This window comes from Solea senegalensis, unplaced genomic scaffold (assembly GCF_019176455.1).
Source record: "Solea senegalensis isolate Sse05_10M unplaced genomic scaffold, IFAPA_SoseM_1 scf7180000017757, whole genome shotgun sequence".
NCBI lineage: Eukaryota > Metazoa > Chordata > Actinopteri > Pleuronectiformes > Soleidae > Solea > Solea senegalensis.
In genome coordinates, this window is record NW_025322514.1 from 27,501 (window position 1) to 41,855 (window position 14,355).

General features: G+C 48.3%; 1 protein-coding gene across 2 annotated transcripts in view; it reads left to right on the plus strand.

Annotated features, from left to right (window-relative positions):
- arfgef3 (ARFGEF family member 3) overlaps positions 1-14,355 on the plus strand; it is a 33,417-nt gene that overhangs the window by 12,324 nt on the left and 6,738 nt on the right. For both annotated transcript variants that reach the window (XM_044018904.1, XM_044018905.1), the window contains exons 19-27: positions 1-188; positions 287-397; positions 879-1,017; positions 1,969-2,283; positions 2,603-2,736; positions 3,273-3,418; positions 3,540-3,719; positions 3,951-4,092; positions 4,180-4,302. The exon at positions 1-188 is cut by the window's left edge and continues 10 nt beyond it. In XM_044018904.1, coding sequence (XP_043874839.1) covers positions 1-188; positions 287-397; positions 879-1,017; positions 1,969-2,283; positions 2,603-2,736; positions 3,273-3,418; positions 3,540-3,719; positions 3,951-4,092; positions 4,180-4,302 — 1,478 coding nt within the window. The remainder of the gene's footprint in view (positions 189-286; positions 398-878; positions 1,018-1,968; positions 2,284-2,602; positions 2,737-3,272; positions 3,419-3,539; positions 3,720-3,950; positions 4,093-4,179; positions 4,303-14,355) is intronic.

Here is a 14,355-nt window from a genome sequence, read left to right on the forward strand (position 1 = left end):
CTCGCGCTTCATCCTCACCGGCGTGTGGAAGAACCTGATGGACGTACTGTCCACGCCGCTGACCGGCCGCATGGCGGGAAGCTCCAGGGGCGTGGCCTTCATCAGAGAGCAGAGTCAGAGAGAGAGAGATGCCATCTGTCTGAGTTTAGACGGCCTGAGGAAGGCCGCCGCCCTCAGCTGTGCTCTGGGTCAGTTTACACCCAACCACGAGACGCTTGGTTTCCATGGAGACAGCGTGTTTATGAAGGCACGTGTGTGTGTGTGTGTGTGTGTGTGTGTGACGCAGGTGTGGCAGCAAACTGTGCCTCAGCTTTAGCTCAGATGGCTGCAGCTTCCTGTGTGCAGGAGGAGAAGGAGGAGAGAGAGACGGGAGAGACGGGGGATGCCATCACACAAGGTACAAGACTGTGTGTGAGTGTGTGTGTGTGTCATAAACACGGGCCATTCATCCTCATCGACACCAAAAACCTGGTCCTACTGAGGCAGAACCTCATTTCTAAAGAACTGGTTAAGATTTGATTTGTGGTTATGGTTAAAGTTAGTGTTGACTCTGTGTGTGTGTGAGTATTACTAATGTTGTGGGGACCTAAAACTGTTTACACAGTCACATTATGGGGACTTGTCTTCCTTGTGGGGACAAAAATCAAGTCCCCACAACGTAATGACTACATTTTAAGGTGAAGATATGTTTTAAGGTTAGGATTAGGATTAGGATTAGGCCAGTAGTAATTGTGGTTAAGGTTAGACTAAGTCTCCAGGAAATTAATAAGTAATAAGTAGTTAGTCAATGCAATGTCCCCTCAAGTCATGAATGTCCAACACGTGTGTGTGTGTGTGTCCGTCTGTCTGTGTGCGCATGTGTGTGTGTGTGTGTGTAGTGAAGCAGCGTCTCGAGCAGATGTCTCGTCCTCCCGGCGTCCGTCTCCACACGGCTCACGTGTTGTGTATGGACGCCATCTTGAACGTAGGACTGGAGATGGGCAGTCACAACCATGACTGCTGGCCACATGTGTTCAGGTACACACACACACACTCAGACACACACACACACACACACACTCAGACACACACGCATGCACACACACACACACACAGCCACACACACACACACAGCCACACACACACAGACACGCACACACACACACACTCAGACACACACACGCACACACTCAGACACACACAGACACACACACACACACTCACACACACACACACACGCAGCACACACACACACACTCACACACACGCACACACACACACACATTCAGACACAGACACACACAGCACACACACAGACACACACAGCACACACACACTCAGTCACACACACACACTACACACACACACACACACACACACGCACACACACACACACACACACACATTCAGACACAGACACACACACACACACACACACACACACACACACATGCAGCACACACACACTCAGACACACACACACACACACACACACGCACACACACACACACACACACACATGCGCGCACACACACTCAGACACACACACACACACACGCACACACACACACACACACGTTAGGCATTCATGACTTGAGGGGACATTGCATTGACTTACATTCATTTCCTGGAGACTTACCTAACCCTAACCACAATTACTACTGGCCTAATCCTAACCCTAACCCTAACCCTAATCTCAATCTCAGCCTAACCTTAAAACATATCTTCACCTTAAAATGTAGTAATTTACGTTATGGGGACTTGCTTTTTGTCCCCACAAGGAAGACAAGTCCCCATAATGTGACTGTGTAAACAGGTTTAGGTCCCCACAACATTAGTAATACCTGGACACACACACACACTCAGACACACACGCACACACACACACACACACACACACACACACACACACACAGATGTTTGTACTATGTTTATGTAAAGTTCCTCTGTCTCTCTCTCTCCCTCTCTCTCTCTCTCTCTCTCTCTCAGGGTGACCGAGTACATCAGTTCACTTGAACACTCCCACTTCAGTGACGGGGCTCCGCCTCCATCATCCATGACGACCATCACGCAGCAGCAGCAGAGTGTGGACGTTGGGCAGGAGCCGAGTGGCGAGCTCGGCGCGGAGGCGGAGCTTGGCCTGAGCCGACCTGTCATCCAGCCTCTGTCCATCCAGGAGCTGCTGAAGGAGAGCAGAGGGGGAGGGGCAGGAGGGGGGCGGGTCCTGGAGCTGAGGGGCGGGAGCCTGATGAGTGGCACCGGCGCCGCCAAGGCCGTGTGCACGCTGTCCACGCAGGCGGACAGGTGAGACAGAGACAGTCACTAATAAAGCTGACACAGAGACGGACTTGTCTTCCTTGTGGGGACAAAAATCAAGTCCTAATAATGTAAATGACTACATTTTAACATTTTATGGTGAAGATATGTTTTAAGGTTAGGATTAGGATTAGGATTAGGCTAGTAGTGATTGTGGTGAATGTTAGAGTAAGTCTCCAGGAAATGAATGTAAATCAATGCAATGTCCCTTCAAGTGTGTGTCTCGGTGTGTGTGTGTGTGTGTGTGTGTGTGTGTGTGTGTCTGTGTGTGTGTGTGTGTGTGTGTGTGTGTGTGTGTGTGTTGCAGGTTGTTTGAAGACGCAGCCTCTAAACTGAACCTGGTTGGTTTGGTGTTTTTCCTGCAGCAGCTCAGAAAAGCATCTCAGTCACAGCTGTTTGACTCAGTCACTGAGACTGGAGACTATTCACTGGCCATGCCAGGTACACACGCACACGCACATGCACATGCACACGCACACGCACACGCACACGCACACGCACACGCGACAGTGATTCTACACAGATCAGCTGTTACAGAGTCTCAGGTTCATACAGGATTGTTGAGAAGAAAGCAGAACTGTCAGGATATTTTTATTTTGAAGTAGCTGAAATTATTCCGTAAATAATTAAAAGAATTAAAAATAATTAATTAAATAATAATTTATTTAAAATAAATCATTAATAATATTAAATTAGATACTAAATAATTATTTGTACATTGAAACGAGCATGTGCACAGGCGTCCACTTCGTTCTCACGTGGCCCGACACTTATCACCCTGCATTATTTGGTGCACTTGTGACGCGCGAGTACACACGTGTACGCACATGTACGCACATGTACGCACGTGTATCCCACGCCTGTTTTTCAGTCTTTATGTGTGTGTTTGCCCGAGCCTCTGTGTGTCAGGCTGGTTGTCAGCAGCAGGGGGCGCTCACAGTCAGTGTTGCAGCAGACATCTCTTTCACGGTCTGTAGGTGAAGCTAAGTCGACGTCGGAGCGCCGCAGTGCCCTCCACCTCTTCCGTTTGGGCGAGGCCATGCTGCGGATCGTGAGGAACAAGAACCGACCTTTGCTCCACATGATGAGGGCGTGGAGCGTGGTGGCGCCACACCTGGTGGAGGTAAGAAACTGCAGCCTGTGCTTCAAACCACTTGTGCTTCTTCAGCTTCCACTTTCTCATAAATGATGACAAAGGCAGAAGAGGTTAGCGCTCCCTGTGAGAACTGTTTGTGTTTGTTCAGGCGGCATGTCACAAAGAGCGCCACGTGTCGCAGAAGGCCGTTTCCTTCATCCACGACGTGCTGACGGAGGTGTTGTCCAGCTGGGCGGAGCTTCCACACTTCCACTTCAACGAGGCCCTCTTCAGGCCGTTTGAACACATCATGCAGCTGGAGCTCTGCGACGAGGACGTGCAGGACCAGGTTGAGTATAAAGTGACTCCTGTTCAGGTCAGGTGTTGTTAAAGGGAAACTTTTTAAGGCTTTTTTTAAGGTAACATTGTATTGTAGTAGTTAGCTCTGTGTCCCTCTGTGTTCGGCCTATAGTAACACATGAAGACGTCTCTGCGTCTTCACTGGCTGAATGATTGAAAACCAGGTGTGATGTCACGCCTGGGTCACATGACTCTTGACGCGGTGTTCCCGTGTGTGCAGGTGATCACGTCGATCGGCGAGCTGGTGGAGATGTGCTCTCCTCAGATTCTGTCCGGCTGGCGTCCGCTCTTCAGCGCTCTGAGGACCGTCCACGGCAGCAAGACGGACACCAAGGACTACCTGCTGGGGGAGTACTCCATGGGTACGTCCCACACACCTGTTTGACTTTTACCTTCTTTTATTCCTTCCTCACCTGCTTCCTTCCTTCCTTCCTTCCTTCCTATCGTAGGAAAGTCGCAGGCCCCGGTCTTCGACGTCTTCGAGGCTTTCATCAACACTGACAACATCCAGGTTTTCGCCAACGCCGCCACCGACTACATCATGTGTCTGATGAAGTTCGTCAAAGGTTTAGGTTCGTCTCACGTCGCGCTGCCTTCAATGACCGTCTGTAATTTTAGGATTGTAAATAAGTACTGAATTTTCTTTTATCAGAATCAGAATACTTTATTAATCTCCGGAGGGTTTTTGTTCCACATGCTCCGTGCAAAGAAATATGAAATACAGCAGTGGAAACAAGGCGTAAGACATGGATATAAAAACAGTAAATAAAATAAAATTAGATAAAAAAAAATGATAATACAATAATAAAGTAGAGAATCTGGAAATATATACAATATATAAATAGTTATCAATAAAGTGAGGATGAGTATAGTTTGTTTAGTGTGTTTTGTTTTATCGACAACCATAGGAGTCCGATCATCAGAGGGAGGAGTTGTACAGTTTAATGTCCACAGGCAGGAATGACTTCCTGTGGCGCTCAGTGGTGCATAGAGGCACAATTAGTCTCTCGCTGGAGGTGCTCCTCTGTTTGACCAGAGCGTTGTCGAGAGGGTTAGAGCCATGCTGCAGTATCGCCTGCACCTTCGACAGCATCCTCCTGTCTGACACTGCTGTCAAAGTGTCCAGCTCCACCCCCACAACGTCACTTTCCTTTCTGATGAGCTAACTGAGTCTGTTGGCGTCTGCCACTCTCAGCCTGCTGCCCCAGCACACAACAGCAAACAGAATAGCTATTCAATTTAATTCAATTCAATTTAATTCAATTCAATTCAATTCAATTTTATTTGTATAGCGCCAAATCATAACATACATGATCTCAGGTCTGTACATAGACAACATCAAAGAGAGCAGAGAAACACAACAGTTCACACAATGAGCAAACACTAGGCATCAGTGGAGAGAAAAAACTCCCTCTTAACAGAAGAAGAAATCTCTGACAGAACCAGACTCAGAGATGTGCGGTCATCTGCCTCGACCGGTTGGGGTGAAAGGAAAAATGGGGGACAGTGGAGAGGTGGGGGACAGAAAGGGGGGAGAGAAAGGACAAGAGGGAGATGAGGGAGAGACAGAAGAGAGAGAGAGACCAGCAGCAGATACACAACAACTGTATCAGGTTACAAGTTTATACAGTTACTGATATCGACTTTTTAATTATAACATAATAATAATGGTGATGATGAGCGTAGCCTCGAAAACTGGATCTTGATCCTGCAACCTGCATGATGAGAATACAGAGAGAGAGAGAGGGAAGGAAGGAAAGACACAAACTAGGGAGAGAAAGAGACAAGGTTAATGACATATAAAAAGTCATAATCATATCCTGAGTGTGAGAGAGTGAATGTGCGTGTACCACAGGAAAATCCCCCAGCAGTTTAGTTCTATAGCAGCAGAACTAAGAGATGGTTTAGGTTTCCCTGAACCAGCTCTAACTATAAGCTTTATCAAAAAGGAAAGTGTTAAGTTTTACTTTAAATACAGAGAGAGGCTCCGCCTCCTGAACTATCATTGGAATCTGGTTCCACAGGAGAGGAGGAGCCTGGTAACTAAAGGCTCTGCCTCCCATTCTACTCTTACAGACTCTGGGAACCACAAGTAAACCTGTGTTTTGTGACCTAAGTGGTCTATTAGGGTGATAGGGTAAGACTAGGTCTTTCAGGTATGAAGGGGCCTGACCATTAAGTGCTTTGTACGTGAGGAGGAGGATTTTAAATTGAATTCTAAACTGTGGGTGGAGCCAGTGTAGAGAAGCTAACACTGGAGTTATATGGTCTCTCTTTCTAGTTCCTGTCAGAACTCGTGCTGCAGCATTTTGAATTAACTGAAGGGTTCTAATAGACTTGTTAGAACATCCTGATAATAAGGAGTTACAGTAATCTAATCTAGATTAACAAAAGCATGAACTAGTTTTTCAGCATCCTGTAAAGACAGAATGTTTCTAATTTTCATAATGTTCCGCAGATGGAAGAAGGCTGTTCTGGAAATTAGTTTTATGTGTGAATCAAATGACATTTCCTGGTCAAAAGTAACTCCAAGGTTCCTCACAGTGGAACTGGAAGCCAGGGTGATGTCATCTAAAGTGACAATGTGATCAGAAAGTTTTTCTCTGAGGTGTTTAGGGCCGAGTATAAAAGTTTAAAAGTAGAAAGTTACAGGTCATCCAGGACTTAATGTCTCTGAGACATTCCTGGAGTTGAACAACCTGATTTATTTCATCTGACCTCATTGATAAATATAGCTGTGTGTCATCTGCATAACAATGAAAGTGTATGTTGTGCTTCCTAATAATGTTCCCTAGAGGAAGCATATATAAGGTAAAAAGTATAGGCCCAAGCACTGAGCCTTGTGGAACTCCACAATTAACTTGTGTTTGTAGTGAGGCTTTATCATTAACATGAACAAACTGAAATCTATCAGATAAGTATGATTTAAACCAGCAGAGGGCAGCACCTGTGATACCAAGAGTCTGCTCCAATCTCTGCAGTAGAATATCATGATCAATGGTGTCAAATGCAGCACTAAGATCTAACAGGACAAGTAAAGAAACTAGACCATTATCTGACGCCAAGAGAAGATCATTACTTTAACTAGTGCTGTTTCTGTGCTATGGTTTAATCTAAAACCTGACTGAAAATCTTCAAACAGGCCATTAATGCGCAGATATTCACATCATTGATTAGCAACTGCCTTTTCTAAGATTTTAGAGACAAAGGGATTATTAGATATAGGTCGGTAATTAGCTAAAATATCTGGGTCAAGGGTCGTTTTTTTAGAAGCTAGCAACCACAGACTCATAAAACATCCTCAGCATAGTCCGGCAGATGTTAAAGGAGTGGAGCCTCCTCAGACAATAGAGGCGGCTCTGTCCCTTCTTGACTTCACACAACCAGCTCTTTGGTTTTTGTTGTGTTGAGCTGGAGGTGGTTCAGGTCACACCATGTGACAAAGTTGTCCACCACAGCCCTGTACTCAGCCTCCTCACCCTTGCTGATACATCCAACTACAGCCAAAGACATCAGAAGACTTCTGAAGACTTTGTGCTATGGCGGTGGCGCGTGCACACGCAGCCACTCAGGGCTCTCAGCTGTTTTTGTTGACATTTGTGTTTTTCGTGTGTTTCTGTTTGTGTTTTCACCCACATCCACCTTAATACAATATGGAAGGGCTGAAATATGGGACCATGGGAAGATTTGTGGACTTTTTTCACCCCCAAAACTGGACTTTATTCCACCGGAGCTGCAGCGGATCACAGAGGCTCTCACCATCCCCCCTCTGTGGCCAAGGAGACAACGGAGGTTATTGAAACGAAAGTGGGGTAAGCGGAGCGGGCTGCGTGCTAGGCTACAAGCTAACCCACACAGACCGGCTTTGCCCAGTGTCCTCCTCGTCAAGTTACTCGCAAACAAACTGGACGAAATTCGAGGATCGTCTCACGCCGGATGGACAGCTGTGTGGCGATTTCACCGAGACCTGGCTGGACAGCAACATCCCTGACGCAGCTGGTGGAGCTAGCAGACCGCTTTGTTGCGAGCCGACAGGACTGCAGCTTCAGACAAGTCCAAAGGCGGAGGTTTGGTGCTGCACATCCACGACTCCTGGTGTACAGCTACGATCGTCATCTCAACACTCTGCTCCCCCGACCTGGATTATCTGGCAGTGAAGTGCAGACTGTTCAAACTGGTGAGAGAACTCAGCTCTGTTGTTATTGTAGCCGTGTACATTCCACCGCAAGCTAATGCTAAGCTAGTACTGGAGGAGCTGTGCTGCTTCATCAGCGGCCAAATGAATGTGAATCCAGAAGCGGCTGTGATAGTGGCTGGGGACTTTAACCATGTGGAACTAAAGGCTGTCTTCCAAAAATTCCACAAATACATTAACTTTCCAACAAGAGACAGTAACACACTGGATCAGCTGTACTGTAACATCGAAGGGGCATACAAGGCTGCAGCAGCCCCTCACTTTGGCATGTCAGACCATATTTCTGTGGAGCTGATCCCTGCCTACAGACCGCTGATCTGCAGGACCAAACCCACCACCAGGACCATCCAGGTTTCGACTGAGGAGGCCTCTGCAGCCTTACAGGACTGCTTTGAACAGAAAACTGGGAGGTGTTCAAAAGGGATGTCCTACATTCACTGACGCTGTTCTACCCACAAAAACAATCACCAACCAGAAGCTATGGGTGGACGGCACAGTGCGGTCCCTGCTAAAAGCCTGGGATGCAGCCTACAGAGCAGGAGACAAACTGGCTTATAGCAGGGCCCGAAAAGAACTGATGAAGCATCCAGCTGATGAAACACAGGTACAGGCAATGCATCGAGGAACACTTCCGCGACAACAACACCCGCAACATGTGGAAAGGCATCAGGACCATCACCGACTACAAGCGTTGTCTCATCAGGCTGTCTCATTAGCACTTCACACGACCCTGACTCAACGTAACCCCGGTTGTTTGATAACAGAGTGAGGTGTTTCACTATGGGATATCGCCTTGGCATGACCAACCAGAGAAGCTCCAATGGCACCACATCTGTCAGTGACAGACAGGTCGAGCTGTGCTGGGGCACCGCCCCCTTCATACCATCACAGCCGCCCCGCCCCTCAAAATCATTCAAGACTGGTTTCTTTACGTGCCTCATGCAAGAAGGGGCGTGTGGTGAAACACCTCACTTTGTTGTCAAAAACTGGGGATACGTTGAGAACCCTTCGTTCTCTGGCGAGACAATGGCTTGCCCTTATGGGTAGTGGACCAGGAAACAAACAGCTGGTCAGCCTGCCTGAAATCTGCCGTCCTACTCATGTTGGTCTGCAGAGCCCTCACTGGACACAAGGTGTTAAGCCTCTGCTCCTCTGTCGAGGAGAATGGAGGCGGGTGAAAAGCCAGCAACTTTATTGTGGGACACCTGTAAGCCGACTCCACCACCTTAGGCACAAAAGCCGGATTGGGGCGTAAGCAAACCTTGGAGAGTCCTGGACCGAATTGTAGACAGGATGGGCTGATAGACAAGGTCGCTCACACGCTTCGCCGTAGACAAAGCCAAAAGCATAACCGTTTTCAGAGATATAAACTTCATCCCCACGGTCTCCAAAGGTTCAAAGGGATGCTGAGAAAGGGCATCTAGCACCAGCTAGAAACTGGGAGCTTTCGACGTGCACCTTTCATAAAGCGACAAACCAGGTGCTGTCCCACTGGTTTATCACCAAAACCCACGTAACATGCTGAGATGGCAGCGAGGTACACTTTAACTGTGGAAAAAGCTCTTCCTTTATCCACCAGCTCCTGCAGAAAGCACAACAGGTCCACAACTGAACACTGAAAAGGGACAGTGAGTCTAGACTCACACCATTCCTCAAAAACCCAACATTTACAGCCGTACAAAGCACGGATGGAGGAAGCCCTTGCACTCTGAATGGTGTCTATAACCTGCGGAGGCAGTCCTGCTGCGTCCAAATTAAACCTCTCACGGGCCAGGCCCAGAGTGCCACGCGGTCTGGGTGAGTGTGGTAAATCTCCCCATGTGCCTGGGACAGGAGGTCTCTGTGTATGGGCAGAGGCCAGGGGTCGCCCGCCAACATCTGAACTATTTCTGCCACCCAGTGTTTGGACGGCCATGTTGGCACCACCAGTATGAGAGACAGATTCTGCTGGAAATCAGACTGACAGAAGGGAATGCTTAGAGCAGCACGTTTCGCCACGGGTGAGCCAGAGCATCTACACCGAGAGGTGCAGTGATGTCCGACAGGGAGAAAAACAGCGGACAGCAGGGGTTTTCCCGCGAGACGAAGAGATCTACGGCGGCTCGGCTGTATCACTTCTGGTGCACAACCTGCGGGTGCAGAGCCCATTCTCCGTACAGAGGATTCCCACGAGACATCAAGTCTGCCCCTCTGTTCAGAACTCCCGGCACATGTATTGCCCTGAGTGATAGGAGCCTGGTGCTGCTCCACAGTATAATCTCCCGAGCCAACTTGTGTAACCATAGTTAGCGAGTGCCTCCCTGACGGTTGAAATAGGCTACCACAGTGGAGTTGTCTGTTTTCACCAGAACATGTCGGTCTCGGAGAAATTGCAGGAAATGTTTCAGAGCTAGAAACACTGCCCAGTGCTCCAAAACATTTATCTAAATCTGGACCATTTCTGGACCCCAGGAGCCATTCACTGCTCTGCCTGACATCGTTGCTCCCCACACTGACGGAAGCGTCCTTTGTCATGGTAACCCTGGACGTCACCGTCCCCAGCGGTACCCCCGCGGTGAACGCCCCTGCGATCCTCCACTGACGGAGAGACTTCACACACGTCTGAGTCACTTTCACTTTGTGGTTGAGGTGACGGCATGGGCACAGGTGCAAAGCTGCAACCCACAGCTGAAAATCTCTCATCATCAACAGACCTAAATGCACTACGGCTATCACTGATGCCATCAGGCAGAGCAGACGTAGGCATAGTCGGAACGACACCACTCCCCATCTGAAAGAGGGAGAGACACTGTGTGAGAGATTTTATTCTCCCGTCTGATAGCCTGACGCAATATGACAGGGAGTTTATTTTTAGACCCAGATACTCTGTACACTGTACGGGCTCTATCTGACTTTTCGTCGAGTTTATACTGAACCCAAGGTCCCTGAGATGATTTATCACCACAGCGGAATCCATGACCTTTGCTTTGCTCCGTAATGGAGACAAAGCCCCCTCCACACACTTGCTGAATACCCTTGGAGTTAACGACAGCCCGAACGGGACAGTTTGATACTCGTAGGTTTTGCCTTGGAAAGCAAACCTGAGAGATTTTCTGTGTGCAGGGTAAATGGCGATGTGAAAATATGCGTCCGAGAGATCGATCGTTACAAACCAATCTCTCTGACGGATAGAGCGAGAGAGCACTTTGTGTGTCAACATCCTGAATGTGTATTTCCGTAGGTGTTTGTTTAACACATGGAGATCTAGGATGGGGTGAAGGGCTGTGCTTGCCTTCTTGGGAATGAGGAAGTACTGGGAGTAGAAACCCTGTTGTGACTCCTCGGCCGTGACAGCTCTGATAGTTCGTTTGCTCAGTAAAGACGTTATTTCGTCTTCCAAAACCCGTGCAGAGTCCTCCTTGGCCACTGAAACTAACACACCATTGAACCTGGGTGGTTTCATGGCAAATTGAAGTCTGTATCCATGAGATACAGTGGACAGAATCCATGGGTGAACTGCGCATGTGCGCCACCTGTCCGCTCTGACAGAGAGAGGTCCTCTATTGAGCTGTGGTGACGTCACCCCCACGACTTGGTGAGAATCGTGTCTCGCCAGTGGAGGGGTGGTGAGGGGGGTGCATGACATTGATTTGTTTTTGTGTTTTTTATTTAGCATTTCGCCCTTGGCTTTGTGCCTGGCTGCGAAAATGCTGTTTTTATTTGCAACAGGTTTGGACAGGGTAGAAGTGTTTGGTGACACGTTAACTTGGGGGACCCCTGTGTCTTCTCCCTGTGGGCCTGCCACATGGGAGACTGAACAAGGAGCCCTGTAGAACAAATAACAGCCAGGGTTCCTGAACCATACATGACGGGGTCCTGGTTGTCCCCCTCCATGACTCTTAACTTGACCGGAGGGGGAGAGGGAGAAGCTGGGGTTGTTAGGACGCCCGCTTCTTCTTTCCGTCAGACAGGCAGTTCTCTGCTGCCACTGCTGCAAAGGAGTGTTTGCCCCACGGTCTCTGGGCGTCCTGGGCCCAGACCTGGGCTGCTGATTGCCCTGCCCAGGTACGCAGACAGCAGTGTAACTGCATTCAGAGAACAGACTGACTGAGCTGCATATTTATACATCCTCTGGAAGATGGAAGATGTGACGTGTTCCATCTTACTAGGCAGAGCAATGTTAGAGGAGGCCGAGACAGATCAGGGTGAATGTGGTGAGCCACTGAAGACTCCACCACTGGGGGTTCGGACAGCCCCAGTTCCTTCATCCCATGGATCTCCAGTTTAGAACATCCCTTGGTGGGGAGCTTGTTCTTAAAGGGACAGGACCAAAAATGGCTCATTTCCCTCATGCATGCCAGCACGGCTGGAAGGAGCTGTTTCGCTGGTGGTTGAGCTGGTGGAAGTCTCTTACCATCATAAAGGTCCCTCTCAGTGCCACCTGCGTCCTGAACCCCAGGCCACTGTATTCCCAGCTTAGAAGCAGCTTGTTTACAGACCTCGTAAGGGCTGCTGTCAGCTGGAGGAGCGACTTCAGATGCACTGGAGGGGCGAGTCAGCACTGGAAAAGTGGCATCGTCCTCCTCCATATCATCCAAGTTGAGGATGTCTGAGTTGGCATAGCCCTCAGCATCCTCCTCTGGCTCTACGCCAGGGAGCTCTTCAAAGAGTGGCGGCATGTCTGTGTATTCCTCCTCCATCATATCCGCCCAGCTCGTGGTAGCTCGCGGTATATGGGGGGTTTTAGCCACAGTGGTTTCTCCTGACAGACATGGGTCCTGAGAATTAGCGACCGCCACTCTCAGTCTCCTCTCCAAAATTTTCTCTGGCATATCCTCGCACTGTGCTCATGACTGCGGGTCAGCCAGAGACGCCTGTGCGTGTTTAGCACCCATGCACGTAATACACATGGGATGAGGGTCCCTGCCTGAGGATGGATGAGCCGCATCATGTGGGACACAGGCGGGATGCAGCCTCTTTGACCTTCGGAACCGGCCCTTTGGCGGCGGGGGTTGCGGTCGAGGACATGGCAGCGGGTGAAGAGAGAGACGTTTAGTCGCGCACAGAGATCGCTCACCAAGCACCGTAAAGTCAGCTAGCCGTAACGCGTTAGCTTTACTGTCAGTGACTGATGTAGCTTGTCGGCTAAGACACCATGCACCCGGTAAGTCCTGCTCTGTAATTAGCATTAGCACCCAGAGTTTAAGGTCCTCGCTAACTAGACACTGTAGAGTTAGCTCGCCGCGACACGTTTGCTCCGCTCCCGGTAAACACACAGTTAACAAACAAATGTCAACCGTATCCACGCTGACTCGCCGCAACGTGTTAGTCTGTGGGTCACTGATCTATAATTAGCTGACCCCCGGGAGGTAATACAGGATGGCACAGCTCGACCTGTCTGTCACTGACAGATGTGGTGCCATTGGAGCTTCCCTGGTTGGTCATGCCAAGGCGATATCCCATAGTGAAACACTGAACGAAGAAAAAGAACAAGATCGAGGGTGTGATTGAGGCAATGAGTTGGTTTATTAACGTGTTGAATAAAACCTATTGATTCCAACAGCGAGTTAAATGCGCAGCTAAGACTATCACGGTCAACATCTACATGGATGTTGAAATCCCCTACAATTATGATTTGATCTGTTTTAAGCACCAACTCAGATAAGAACTCAGAGAACTCTGATAGGAACTCTGAATAAGGTGCAGGTGGACGATAAACTGTGACTATTATAATTGGTTTCTGTGATTTACAACGAGGATGAGATAGATTAAGAATAAGGCTTTCAAACGATGAATATCCTGGTTTGGGCTTGGGATTGATTGATAATCTAGTATTAAAAATGGCTGCTACTCCTCCTCCTCGGCCTGAGCTTCTAGGAATATGGGTATTAGCATGAGTGGGTGGAGTTGATTCATTTAGACTGACGTAATCGTCTTCATGTAACCAAGTTTCAGTTACACAGAATAAATCAATACAATTGTCAGAGATAAGATCATTTATTAAAACAGATTTTGAGGAGAGAGACCTTATATTTAATAGTCCACATTTGAAAGTGGTATTATTTGACTCTATTTTATTGTTGGTATTAATCTTTATTAAGTTAGAATGTCTAACTCCTCTTCTGTTTGTTATTGATTTATTTACTTTATTTACTTTAGTTTTTACTTTAGTAGGTCGAGGGGCAGACACAGTCTCTATGGGGTTTTTAATAGGTGACTGCTCGAAAAGAAGCACAGAGAAGCATGAAAGACTGCAACTCTGTGTCCTGGTCTCAGCTCTGGATTGTCATGGGTTTCTAATAAAATGTCCTAAGCTGCTAGACAAGAGAGCTGCTCCATCCAAAGTGGGATGGACGCCGTCTCTCCTCATGAGACCAGGTTTCCCCCAGAAGGTTTGCCAGTTATCTAAAAACCCAATGTTGTTTTCTGGACACCACCTCGACAGCCAGCG